The 13692-nt window shown below is 36.6% G+C and overlaps 1 protein-coding gene across 1 annotated transcript; it reads right to left on the minus strand.

Annotated features, from left to right (window-relative positions):
• Window positions 1-2869: 2869 nt before the first annotated feature.
• On the minus strand, window positions 2870-9909 carry LOC141443373 (fibrohexamerin-like). Its single transcript, XM_074108612.1, has 6 exons — window positions 9803-9909; window positions 8055-8166; window positions 5990-6209; window positions 4655-4791; window positions 4227-4337; window positions 2870-3041 (listed from the first exon to the last, which is right to left on the minus strand). Exons 2-6 carry the CDS (start codon window positions 8104-8106, stop codon window positions 2905-2907), a joined length of 657 nt encoding a protein of 218 aa, XP_073964713.1. The 5' UTR covers window positions 8107-8166; window positions 9803-9909; the 3' UTR covers window positions 2870-2904.
• Between the last annotated feature and the right edge of the window lie 3783 nt (window positions 9910-13692).

Raw genomic sequence — 13692 nt, forward strand, 5'->3', positions numbered from 1 at the left:
TTAATAAAAGCTTGTAAAATATACAGTGCTTATATAGATTCACTTTAGTACACGAAAGGTCACACAAAAGCTAAACTAGCGTTTAAGGGTAACTGGGTTGGTATTTAACGTGGATTTAGGTTTTATCATGTAACTACGTTATACGACACTAACGGCTTCATAAGAAATTATTATTGGCGCATACGACAACACAAGTGAAGTTTTATAATTAGAACTTATTTGTGTTTGTCCCTAATTAGCCTTAAAATATTCAGAAAAGAGATCTGAGAAAGGATAGACGCCAATTTTTTATTTTAATGTACCTAGGTACATTATCCTACTAATGCGAAAGTTTGTGTGTGTGTATGTTTGTTACTCCTTCACGCTAAAACGGCGGGACGGATTTGGATGAAATTTGGTATGAAGATAGCGGGACATCTGGAAATACATACTTTTTATCCCGATATTCCCACGGGATAGGGTTAAAACCTCGAAATAACAACTTATGGGCTTAGTCACGAAATTTGGTATAGTGGCTTTTAATGCAATGTCAATGAAAACCACGACGTTAATGTTCGGGAATTCCCACGGGAATTTTGTAAAATCCCGGAATTTCAATTCAACTGTTGTATCTAATGATTTACGCGTGCGAAGCCGCGGGTAAACGCTAGTTGTTCTATATGCAGACTTAGTATACTGTTGAGAAATAACTGTAAGGTTTATTTACTAATTAAAAGTAGGTACATATTCTATATTGTTATATTATAGTTTCGTACTACAGACTGTACTGTAAGTACCTATGAATGGTTATTTGGAGTCTTATTGTATTTTTTATTTCAACTCCAAATTTGTTACTTTTACGGTCATCCCGTAAAACCATATCGAAAATACAAACTGAGACATGGATGCCGGATGCACCAGAAAAAGAGACCGGCGCTGGGAATCGAACCCAGGTCCTCAGCATTCCGTGCTGCGTGCCATACCCCTACACTACCACTGGACCAGTCCAATCAGTCAGTCAGTGTTTTGTCCAGTGGTAGTGTAGGGGTATGGCACGCAGCACGGAATGCTGAGGACATGGGTCCGATTTCCAGCGCTGGTCTCTTTTTCTGGTTTTTCTGTGCATCCACGTCTCAGTTTGTATTTTTGATATGTACTGTACCATCAGCCAAATATTGTCTACCGCCCAAGGTTGATATCGTTTGCACGTCATAAAACAATAATGCCAATAGACGTGTCTGTCAACTTGAAAGTTCGACTTTAGCGACATATTCATTTGATAGGAACTTGTTTAAAAATTGATAGACCACTTATTTGGCTGATGGTACCTATTGCCGTATTGCTGTATTGTTTTTTTAGAATTTTCCAGAAGAACTAGAGTCGGCATAGCTCAAAGAATATGTAAGTGGCATGACAGTGGGCGAGCCACATCGCTTGAAGAACAGATGCTGTTGGGGGATACAGGTTCATGAGTGACTTTTTATGTAATAGGAGACAAACGAGGAGATGGTTCACCTGATTAGTGATTACCGTCGCCAATAGACATTCGCAGCACCATCAGGACTGCAGATGCGTTGCCGGCCTTACCTAAGAGTCCTCATTGCATTACGCTCGCGTCCCCATATAAACGTAGTTTCGTTCTAATTTACAAGCAGTACTAGGAATCAAAACGCAACTTTGCAACTATAATGGGAGCAGCCATTACAAAGTTTATAATTAGTTTTGGTTAAAATAAAATGTAAGGGAAAACAACAATAACGAATTTCCATTTCTCATACAAAACTTGAAATTGAATATGAACGAAAACTAATTATAAACATCAAAATAGCTGCTCCCAATAAAGTAGCAAAGTTTTTTTTTTATCATGGGACACTTGACACCAATTGACCTAGTCCCAAACTAAGCAAAGCTTGTACTATGGACACTAGGCAACGGATAAACATACTTATATAGATAAATACATACTTAAATACATATTAAACAATTTAAACATCCAAGACCCGATACAAATATCTGCCCCGGCCGGGATTCGAACCCGGGACCTTAAGCTTCGTAGTCAGGTTCTCTAACCACTTGGCCATCCGGGTTTGTTTCAGTGTGTTGTTTGTACCTATGGTCTGTCCCAGAAATTCGAGATACTAAAATGACAGTCTGAAATGTCAAACGTAAAAATAATGTGGCCAGCATAAAAGGAACAGTGCTGCTCCGTGATTTCGGTTTCGTAAATAACCGATAAAATCTTATTTTACGATAGCAAAAATAACATTAATGCATTCAATATTCTACTTTCCATTTTACTTTATCATACGATAAAGTGATGAAATCTAAGCACAGGTAAAAATACAGTGTTCATCACTTAGTGCCAACGTAAAAAATAATACAGAGGGGCTACTACAAAACTAGAAAAACGAAGTTCGTATGGCACCGTCCCTTTCACTCGCGTATTGAATGAGATAAGCGTCAGCGGGACGGCAACATACGAAGTTCGAGTTTTGCATTTCGTAGTCAGGGCCAGCAGCAGGGCTACTACGAAATTCGAAAATCGAAGTTCGTGTCGTTCCGTTCCTTCTGACACTACTATTTAATTTAATACGTAAGTGAGAGGGACGTTTCGGTACGAACTTTGATTTTCGAATTCCGGAGTAGGCCCTCAGATAAATTAGAACAAAACTACTTTTATATGAAATTGAAAATGCGATCAGCGACGAGCGTGCATACTGGTGACTTAACCAGACTATCGCGAATCGAAAGACGAAGCATTGGCGGCCTCCCATTAAGTGAAATGGCGTGCGAGTTGAAAAGGCGAGGTAAGTTGTTCATCATGACGTTTCTACAGGGGGAGGCTTTGGTTCAACAGCGGTTCAGCTAATGATTATTAGAAACAGGGTGATTGAGAAACAAAGTTTATTTTCGTAAAATGAGTACTTAGTTGCAACCGAAATCGCAGATGTAGGAGTTGATGAAATATCTGATGACGAAGTTGGCGCGAGAGGCGAAGAGCTCGCGCTCGTAGATGTTGATGAACGTGAGGTCTGTGCTCAGGAAATTCGCAGTTGACCGGTCTGTAGGGAAACAAGTGAATAGACGAGTTAGCACAGATGCAAAAATAATCCCGACTCGTTGCTGACGAAACTTAAATTAAGATTGTTTTTTTGGAATCTTTTTATATTTTTTATTTCAATTCCAAATTTTTTGTTACTTTTCCGGTCATCCCGTAAAACCCATATCGAAAATACAAACTGAAATATAGATGCATAGAAAAATAATCGAACCCAGGTCCTCGGCATTCCGTGCCACGTGCTATACCACTACACCACCACTGGACAGTGATACAGACACGAATTTCTCCTATGCACCACATTCTCAGCTTGTTTTGTTTTTGCTTATTTAGTCACTTAAGCAGCGACACTAGCGACATCTATGCTGTAGCCCTCATCCCAGCACTCGATCCCCAGCACTGGTCTTATTTTTCTGATTTTTCTATGCGTCTATATTTCAGTTTGTATTTTCGATATGAACATAAATTCTTAAGTTCCATCTCGTATGATCGTTCATAAAGTGAGCAAAAGTTTGATCAAAAATATCTGAACACGACTCTGTTGTTAACGGCGTAGAAGCGTGTTCAGATATTTGCTCATAAGTTTATGAACTCGACTGTACGTAGCCACATTCGAAATGGGATATTATGTATAGTCAAGAAAATGGAATCGCGTATCAGGGTTGGACCTTTTCTTGATTAATTTCGCTATGATTGCTTCGGCAGGTGTATGAAATGTCAATATGACATTAGTACCACAAAAGTTCCTCCCTGGTACGCGGTTCAGTTTCTTTGACAGTACCTACCTATAGTCTACAGATGTTCTATTGTGTTGTGTCAAAAAACATATACTTAGGTTACAGAATTCAATCTACATACAAAGTGCGCTCGAGTAACGCATACATAGACACTGCTCACAGACACGATATCTTGGACCGGTTGGGACCAGTGAGAGCGCGATTGCCAACGCTTGAGACACGTGTCGTGTCTGTGAACTTTTTTGTGCAATAATGGAGAATGCGAAAATTTCTGAACACGCTTCTACGCCGTTAACAATAGAGTCGTGTTCAAATATTTTTGATCAAACTTTTGCTCACAAGTCTATGAACTCGACTGTAGCATACTTTGATTGACTTCTGTACCTCTCTGTTTTGTGGTTGTGTTGTGTCTCTTGTATTGCGTCGTATTGAAGTAGTTAATTCGAACATACCCTTGGGGTCGATGTAGAAGATCGGCAGCGCGGTGACGTCGGCGAACGTGAAAGCGTTGCAGATGTTCAGTTTGTTAGCGCGCTGCACGTTCATCGTCAGACGGACCAAGGCTGTGGGAACATGGAAATAATACACAATCATCCTGATAGTACCTATAATCAGAGCCAGATCTAGAAGGGAGCATAGGTATAAGTATATAGTGCAGGAAAACATACATTCTCCAAGGGGAAGCAGCTAAGGGTGTCGCCAGGTGGGAGCAGGGAGGGGCAGCCCCCCCCCCCTAGAGATTCTAAAAAAGTTGCCAAATGTAAACGCAACCAAACCAGTCCTAAGTCTTTGACTTGCTTGATCGATCATTCTTGTACGTCGAAACCGAAACTCGAACACACATTTTGAGTGGCATGCGTCTTGTAATCTTAGTGCTTACGGTAAGTGGCCCGCACGTGGTAGTTGTATTTTGTGTCTTCTTTCAGCGAGTAGTGCTGAAGCATGAGTCGGTCGGACTCAAACTCGATGCCGGGGCAGTCGATGGCGAACACCGCCGTGTCTGACTCCGTGTTGAAGCTGGACAGACAAAATGACGCTGTTAGCTCCTTTGCACCGTTTACCTTTACTTGCCCGAACTTCATTTGCCCGAATTTCACTTGCCATACCAACGTTTGCCATAAAATATATAGAACCGTGGTTTTCAGATTTTTTTTTAATGTCATCATATAGAATGCAGTAGGTTGGGTTAGGTTAGTTTAATATCAACTCTGAGGAAATTACTATTTCAGCAATAAATTGCTGTATGGCAAATGAAAATTCTAGAAAACGATACATACGGGCATATGAAATTCGGGCAAACGATAGAGAACCACTTTGCACACCCTTCAGGGCGCTGTTAGGGTTGCCAAGGTTCTATAGAGCATTCCCCGCAATGTTGTATTATTATACTTGGTTTGGATTTAACTAAATGCAAACAAAACAACGTCAAATGGTGTCTTAAATATTGAAATTCCCCCATCAAACTATCTAAACATTTATATTTCTGTATTGAAATACACAAGTCTAGTTTGTATTACAATGATAGATAAGTAAAATGTATAAAATCCTTGAATTTACCAAATCTGGCAGCTGAAGTTTGTTTACATTTAGTTATATACTTATCCAAACCAAGTAGAGTTAGGACATAATCACACTTGCGAATTGCGGGCGAGTTGAAAGCGAGGCGAGCGCGCAGCGAGTTCGCCGCGTTTAGAGCTACACCATATACTAATTTTCCCGTGATACGCAGCGAATTCGTTGCGCGCTCGCGACGAATTCTCCCTAAATATCAATTAGCTCGTTGAAGCGGCAATGGGCAGGCCATATAGCAACGGAGAACAGATTGCTGTTGGAGCCGAAACATTGTCGAATGGAGACCGCGGATCGGCGAGTGCAGCGTAGAACGTCCACCAACGAAATGGACTGATGACCTTTTTTTTTCTTTTTATTTGACTGGTCCTACCACTTTGCTATTTTTTACTTGTGTGCCGTGAAACTTTGATGATTTTATGAACGAAAAGTTTGCCGTTAACACCAAAAGGTTGAAAACGCCTGATGTAGACAGTGAAGCGAAATGTTACGAAATACTTACAAAAACGCCTGCTGTAGACAGTGAAGTGAAATGTTACGAATTACTTACAAAAACGCCTGCTGTAGACAGTGAAGTGAAATGTTACGAATTACTTACAAAAACGCCTGCTGTAGACAGTGAAGTGAAATGTTACGAAATACTTACAAAAACTCAGATACCACGCATTTATCGTGATTCCTCACGAACAAGTTCTGATCGACGTAGGACGCATTGAAGTACGGCGTGTCGAAGGGCAGTGAGGGGATGTTGTACTCGCTCTGGATTGAACCCAGGACCTTGGGGTTGCACTTGGAGTTCGCCTTGAAGTTGTCCCTGATGCAGTGCAGGTCACTCAGGACACATGGGCGGACGTATTTTGATTTGGCTAAAGCATGGAGAATAAATGAATATCACGGGACACTTGACACCAATTTACGTAGTCCCAAACTAAACAAAGCTTGTACTATGAATACTAGGCAACGGATAAACATACTTAAATAGATAGACACATACATAAATACATATTAAACACACAAGACTCAAGAAGATACATTCGTATATTTTCATATAAATATCTACCCCGACCGGGGATGCAACCCGGGACCTCAACACCACATTAAATGTCTAGCCTCTTGGATTCAACATGGCGAACTAATGTGTCGCGTCAAATTGTGCTCGTACATATTTATAAGTTAATAAATCTTTACTGCTACAAATAGGACTTTCACTGAACAGAGAAAAGGAAATACAGTCCACTACTAAAGAACTAACAATTCTTCAGTCAGGTTCTCGAACTTAACCACTGGGCTACTTATGTAGGGTACAAGTACCGTTTGTGGTCACTGTACCTATTATGGTCATTTGTTTTAATACCTATTTACGTTTAAAATATTTTTTTATTAATAAAACATTACAAACTTTATTCGTTTCAGTATAAACTTTTGAAAACTCACTAAACATATCATTTTAGTACTATAACTTTTTATATATTTACTTCAACTGTCCAAAAACGGTGCTAAGGTGCCCGAAGTGAGGGCGGAACATTGAATCCAGAATGTATGTATGTATGTAAGTAAATACTTTATTATACATAAAACACAAAATAATACAATAAGAAAACAACAAAACAAAAAGAGTACAAAGGCGAACTTATTCCTAAAACGGATTCTAAAGGGAAGGGAAGGGAGGGAATGTAGCGAAGCATCTTGAGCGTAGCGAGGGATTCTAATGTAGAATCCTGAGCGTAATGAGGGATTCAAGTGTTAACGAAACATTTTCGATGTTTTTGTGGTCGAGCGGGGCCCCTAGGCAGTTGCTTACTCTACCTAATGGTTAAGAGTCGCGAGTACACTCGCCGCTGATCGCATTTTCATATAAAAGTAGTTTCGTTCTAATTTACAAACACATTGCACTGAAACAAAATGAAACTTTGCGACTATAATGGGAGCAGCTATTTTGATGCTTATATTAGTTTTCGTTCATATTCAATGTAACAGAATAATATCACATTAATTTTAAGTTTTGTATGAGCAATGGAAATTTGGTTTTTGCCGTTACATTTTATTTTAACCAAACCCGCTTATTAAAGTTGCAAAGTTGCGTTTTGATCCGTAGTGCTGCTTGTAAATAGAACGAAACTACGTTTGTATGGGCACGTATGGGGACGCGAGTGTACTGGGGACTCTTCTTCCGGCCCTACTACCCAATTATTGAGGGTGTAGGGTTAGTTCCAGTGGCATAGCTAGCATGGGTGACACCGGGGGCGGATATTGTAGGTGTCACCCCTAAAATCGAATGAAAAAAAAGCTTACTATGCAAGTAGGCACCTATTAAGTACCTAGGTACTTATTTTTGTTCGCCCGCGTGGAGTTCGGTTATCGCGCGCTGTTCCCTCGGGAACTGTGCATTATCCGGGATAAAAAGTAGCCTATATCACTCTCTGGCCCATAAACTATCTCCATGCCAAAAATCACGTCGATCCGTCGCTCCATTTAGACGTGAAAGACGGACAAACATACAGACACACACACTTTCGCATTTATAATAGTATGGATTAGTGGCGGTTATGTAATCTGCCATAGTTTTAGGATTTTTTATAGGTAGCAATGATATTCACGGTCGGGTGTCACCCCTAATTGGGTGACACCCGGGGCGGGCCGCCCCCGCCGCCCCCCTAGCTACGCCACTGGTTAGTCCTGCTCACATCTTCCGAATAATAATGGGAACTCACCGGCCAGGCAAAGCGTAGCTGCGCACACCAAAATAAGTGCTTTGGACAGCATCTTCACGACCTGCAGGCTTCTAGACCCGACAACGACTGCTCCAAAACAATTCCAGACACGCTACAAAAGATAATTAATTACATTTACACAGCTGAGCTGGCGGCTGACGCTGGTTGGTTTACAAAGTTACTTTGCGAATGAATTTCGTGCTAACAGAATACTTATTTATAAATGTTAGTCGATATTTTAATAATATAATAATGTTTATTGTACTCAAAAAGAAGTGTTACAAGCAACATAAACAAACAAAAGTTAAGTTAAGTTTGTACAAAAGGTCTTAAGTAAGTGGTCGAGCTTTCAACCCCTAAACTAGGTTTAAACCTGTGCCTTAGGGGCTTGAATTTAAATTCCGTAGGTACTATGGTCAATATAATAATAATAACAACAACAATCAAACTCAAAAAATCAAAATTGGCAACTCATCTGCAATCCCCCTGGTGTTGCAGGTGTCTATGGGCGGTGGTGATCTCTTACCATCAGGAGACCCACTTGCTCGTTTGCCATCCAGTCGTATAAAAAAATCTAAGTAGCGTGGTCAACATTTTTGCGACTTGTCCACCCGTTTGTTTAGGATGGTAATGAAATGACTCGAATATTTACCCGGAATCACAGTGCTAATTTTCAGCTGCAGCCAAAACATATATTTTATATATAAAAATTAAAAAATACATGCCTATTAACCTTAAAAATGTATGTATGTAAACTCTTTATTGTACAAAATAAGTAACAAACACAATTGACAAACATTGAGATATATGAGCAAAGGCGAACTTATCCCAAAAAAAAAAAAAAAAATATGTAAGAGTTTTAACATTGTGCTGTCTGATAGCAAAAAAGGTACATAATACGTATTTGATCATTTGATTGTTTTTACTTCTTTATATAAGTATACCTATAATGGTTTACTTACATATTACTGTTGTATATTTTGTGCGGTGTTATTATAACTTGGTTTTGACGCATTCGATTCTGAACAATAGGTTTGAATTTACGTATAAATTATGCCAAATGTAAGTAGATAATGATTTGTTACGGTGTTTGTGTCGATTTTATTGTTAATCTGTTTGTTTTGCTGTGACGCCGATCTTAATTTATAGGTTTCTTTGTGGTTTAGTTGGAATTTATACAAGTAATTCATTGTGTACAGGCAAACCTGTCCGTCGATTACAGGACTATATCTTTTCAACAGTAGGTAAGTAAAAGTAGTAGAGGAAAACTGTTTTTTTTTACAAAATATTTTAAAAAATAATTTTCTGTTAAAAATATTTTTAATAAAAGCTTTTTTGATGACTACACTTTTTGCTGACTTTCATATCGTCACATAACATCGGTAGGTATGTATACCAAAAAGGCGCAAGTGGTAGATTGTTTTCAACAAAATACCCTCGGATTTATTAAATTAAATTAAATGCGTTTATTTCTGGCCAGGAGCCCATAATAGTATGCAGGTACACATCATATAAATTACATTTACAAAATAAACAAATAAAATAGGTACCTGCATGAAACCCATTTTTTTTAACACTAGTCTATTACTTGCCTTCATTTATTTTATATAATAAACTAATAAACTCGTCCAACGCATTTAAAACAATAACAATATATTTTTCAGAAAAAGTATTATTAAATATACAAATTTGGCATTTATAATATTACTTAGTAGGATATAAGTAAAATTAATGTACTCTGTACTCACTTTACTCCTTTCCTTAAACACAAAAAAAGAAATCAGTAGACCCTGAATTTCTTTTAACACGTAAACAATTTAATTGGTTACAGATGTTACTGTAACTAGACATGAAATAACATAGTGCTTGGCTTTATAACGTCGCTTAATTACTTAAACGTAAAATAAAGTATTAATCATCGACAAACGATTTTGTTTACAACTCGATCTCAATATAAAAATTAGTCATTATTTAAACAATTGTCTGTTTAATACGATTATGGCCTAGATGTATCGACATGTTAAGAAATTTCTAGACCAAGTAGGTCGTGGATTGAGACCGAGACGCATTTTGGTGCTAGATCGGGATAAAGGTAAATCTACTCAAGCGAAAAGGTGCTATTCATAAGTACATTGTGTCTTAAGGGCGATAAATAAGGAATTACGAACGAGAGTATTCGAAACCCGTGTGACACAATGTTTTTCATTACATTTGTGATTGAAATTGTATATTTGTAAGATTTTTTTTTCTTACCAGTTACCTTTTTCTGCACATATTCTTACTACGAAATTCGGATACAAGCTGCGTTTATTTTTTCGCCTTTTTCCTTTCCAAGAACTGAAGACGCTACTGCCAAAGGAATAAAGGCGATAAAATAAACTCAGTTCTTCCTTCAAGTCTTGTGAAGGAACTAGTGCGAAAAAATCGCAATAGTTCAAATAGTTCGCAATAGTTTAATCGAAGGAACAGCCAAAGGAACTGCCACGAATAATCCCGAAATTCGAAGTTTGTGTCGTACCGTCCCTCTCACTCTCGTACTAAATAACATAAGCGTCAGCGTGACGGCAAGGTACGAAACTCGAATTTTGCACTTCGTAATAATAAAACAAACTAATAAAGGCTTAAAAATCATTTTATTCATAACTATCGTACATTAATCAATTAATAATTAATACATTAATTACGGGTAATATTTGACACAGCTTCCAAGCGATTTATTTTATAAATGCAATTTTACATAATTAAACATAAATACAATAAAACGCGCAACTAGAAAGTTCACTTTGAAAAAAGGTATTATAATTTTACAAAATACGTTTGAGAAGCGGAATTTCAAGTTATATTTAATAATATAAACCCTTACTAATAAAACTATCAACACATCCAAAAACGCTAATTTGAAAAAAAAAACTTAAGACATTGTGCCATAAGGATTTTATAAAACTGGAACAAAAACCAAAAACATCCTTAAGATCAAAATCCCAATGCCAACATGATATATTCAAAAAATATAAACTAAACTGTAAAAGCATGAATATCACAATTAAAATAGGTTTTACACCAATTTAACAGGAGAGCCTTATTAATTTCTAAACCATTTTCATTTATACAAAACAATCACGAAAAACCCCATTTTCTATTTTTATTTATAATTAGTAAGGGTTTATATTGAAGTATCATTATATAAGAATTTAAATTAAAAAAAAAATCGTTTTCAAAATGTGTTAAACAAATACACTTTTTCATTATGAGACAATTGACATAAAAATATAAGTGCTACGTCCGTTGCCGTTATTAATACTTTGTTATTATTGTTATTAAAATAACTTGTAGCGATTTTGTAGGAATAAATATACTTCGCATATTTTCTTATATAAATTGTCATCATAGTTCCCAAATATACATGAATAAACAGTTATTACTACTAATGCAAAAAACACAATAATAAAAATTCTTATATAACAATACATTACAACAAAAGTCAAAATATGACGACATATCGGTTCTGGTCTTGAAAACATATATACCACTGACATAACAGAATACAATATATAGAAAGGTGCAAACCCGACGGTTTAGGAAAGAGGAGATTCTGTTTTTTTTTTCTATACATTGAAATCTGCCTACAGACATACACAAGCCGACATACATAATAATGTAACACGTAAATTAGTCATCTAAACATTAAAGCATTAGAAAAGGAAGGTTAAATAATTGGAATTATTATAAATATATCTTGTGTTCGGGCGCGTATCTAATCGTATAATTTTTGAAAGTTATGTTTGTCAGTTATTTTTTTTTTAATTATCACCACAGAACTTTTAGGTTAGGTTGGTTTTATAACAACTTCGAACAATTATTGGATTATAAAAAAAGAGTTATGACAAGCATTATGACTTTCGAGAATTATGCGAGCCAATATGAACCCCGTGTGTTCATGTTATATGATTCGAAACAATGTGGCAACATAACCTCCATTATGAAAGGATGATTTGAATGAGTAGTTACTTTTTTTAACCAACTAAATGCCAGTTGCACAGTCAACCGTTTACAATTTGGCATCAGGCGGTTTATGACTAAGGAACAAATTGCAATTTTCATAGCAATAGGAGACAAGTGTGGGGGGGCAAAATTGGCCTAAAAATAGGCAAAGTTGGTATGACAAAATTTATGGATGGACAGTAGACTGGGCTTTACGAGGTTATGTTACACAATGATCAAACTAACACAAAATGAACACGAAAAACATCTCAAACTATATTATATTTGGGAAGCGTTAATCTCTACGTGATGGTAAACTACTTTTGCTTACCACAAAAAATACAAACGAAAAACCTAGTTTGGTTCAAACGATACAAATTTACATGATAACATACATACAAAATGACAAAAAAGGATCTTTTTAGGAAACACCACGGTATAGCATTTTATATTGAAGATAATTAAAATTTAAAAAAAGTACCTAAAAATTATGTTTTCTCAAACAGTTTTAATTCTTTGAAATTGTTTTAACGCTTAAATTGTACCGTAATGGTATGCTTTATAGATTTTTCCGATTAGAAAACTAGTCACCAAAAAGTGTATTAAAATCCTGTTCACATTCAAATTATCACAATAAAAAAAAAGTTTTCTTCGATAAAACATGCTATACCGCCATCACTGTCCAACACCGCGTTAACCGTCATATTACAAACGCAACGAAAAGTAACGCTTTTTGGCATAAAGGCACAAACGCACATTGGCGCCATCTATGTTACAAAATGGAAATGTAACTACGAAATTGTGGAACCGGAGGTAGAGGTGATTCATAACTTTTGAACAGAACAAGTGTCAGTTTGGAGTTTTGTGTTTTTGACTTTAGACTCCCAGAAACCACCTAAATGAGGAGACTAATCATTGACATCTTTGAGTTTAGATATCTGATATTTTGTCAATATACGGTTTAAAACCTAAGCTTTATGAGCACATTAAAAGTCGTAAGAAAGGGAACCGTCAACAGTATATTTTTAAACATAAACTCCTAAATTTTTCACGAAATTTACTAATTTTTTTTAAGATATGACGCATAAACTAAGTCATATACGGTCACTCTTACCCCCAGTTCCATTATAAAACCTAACGTACACGCAACGTCAAACAAGCCAATATCTTCACATCTCACTCATTAACACATCCTTCAAAGACTAACAAAGACAAAATTGTGTGACGAATTGTGATAAGATAAACATATATACCCTTGTCTCTTCAGAACTTACACTGGTAGGGTTTGAGGCGGCTTTGAATTGTCATAGAAGTCAGGTAGATTGACATTGACACATGATTTAAAATTGGAAGCTAATCGTCAGAACACTACAGTAAATTTTGTTATTAACAAATATCTTTTTTTTATGAAATAATGTTTGATTTCCTAATTTTAATTCAACAAAACCGCCTCCCATTTATTTATAAATCAAGTTTCTAATATAAGGAAATACAAGAAATAGCACTGGACACAGTAACATTTAATGTAAACTCAAGTATTTGCAGAACGATCAACAAATAGAATAGTATCCTAGGCGAATCATTATCAATTTTAATATCAAAAATCCCTTCACAGTCATAGGCAGAGGCTGATCAAGCTACACTCATGGCAAGTGTC

Source organism: Choristoneura fumiferana, chromosome 27 (genome assembly GCF_025370935.1).
Source record: "Choristoneura fumiferana chromosome 27, NRCan_CFum_1, whole genome shotgun sequence".
NCBI lineage: Eukaryota > Metazoa > Arthropoda > Insecta > Lepidoptera > Tortricidae > Choristoneura > Choristoneura fumiferana.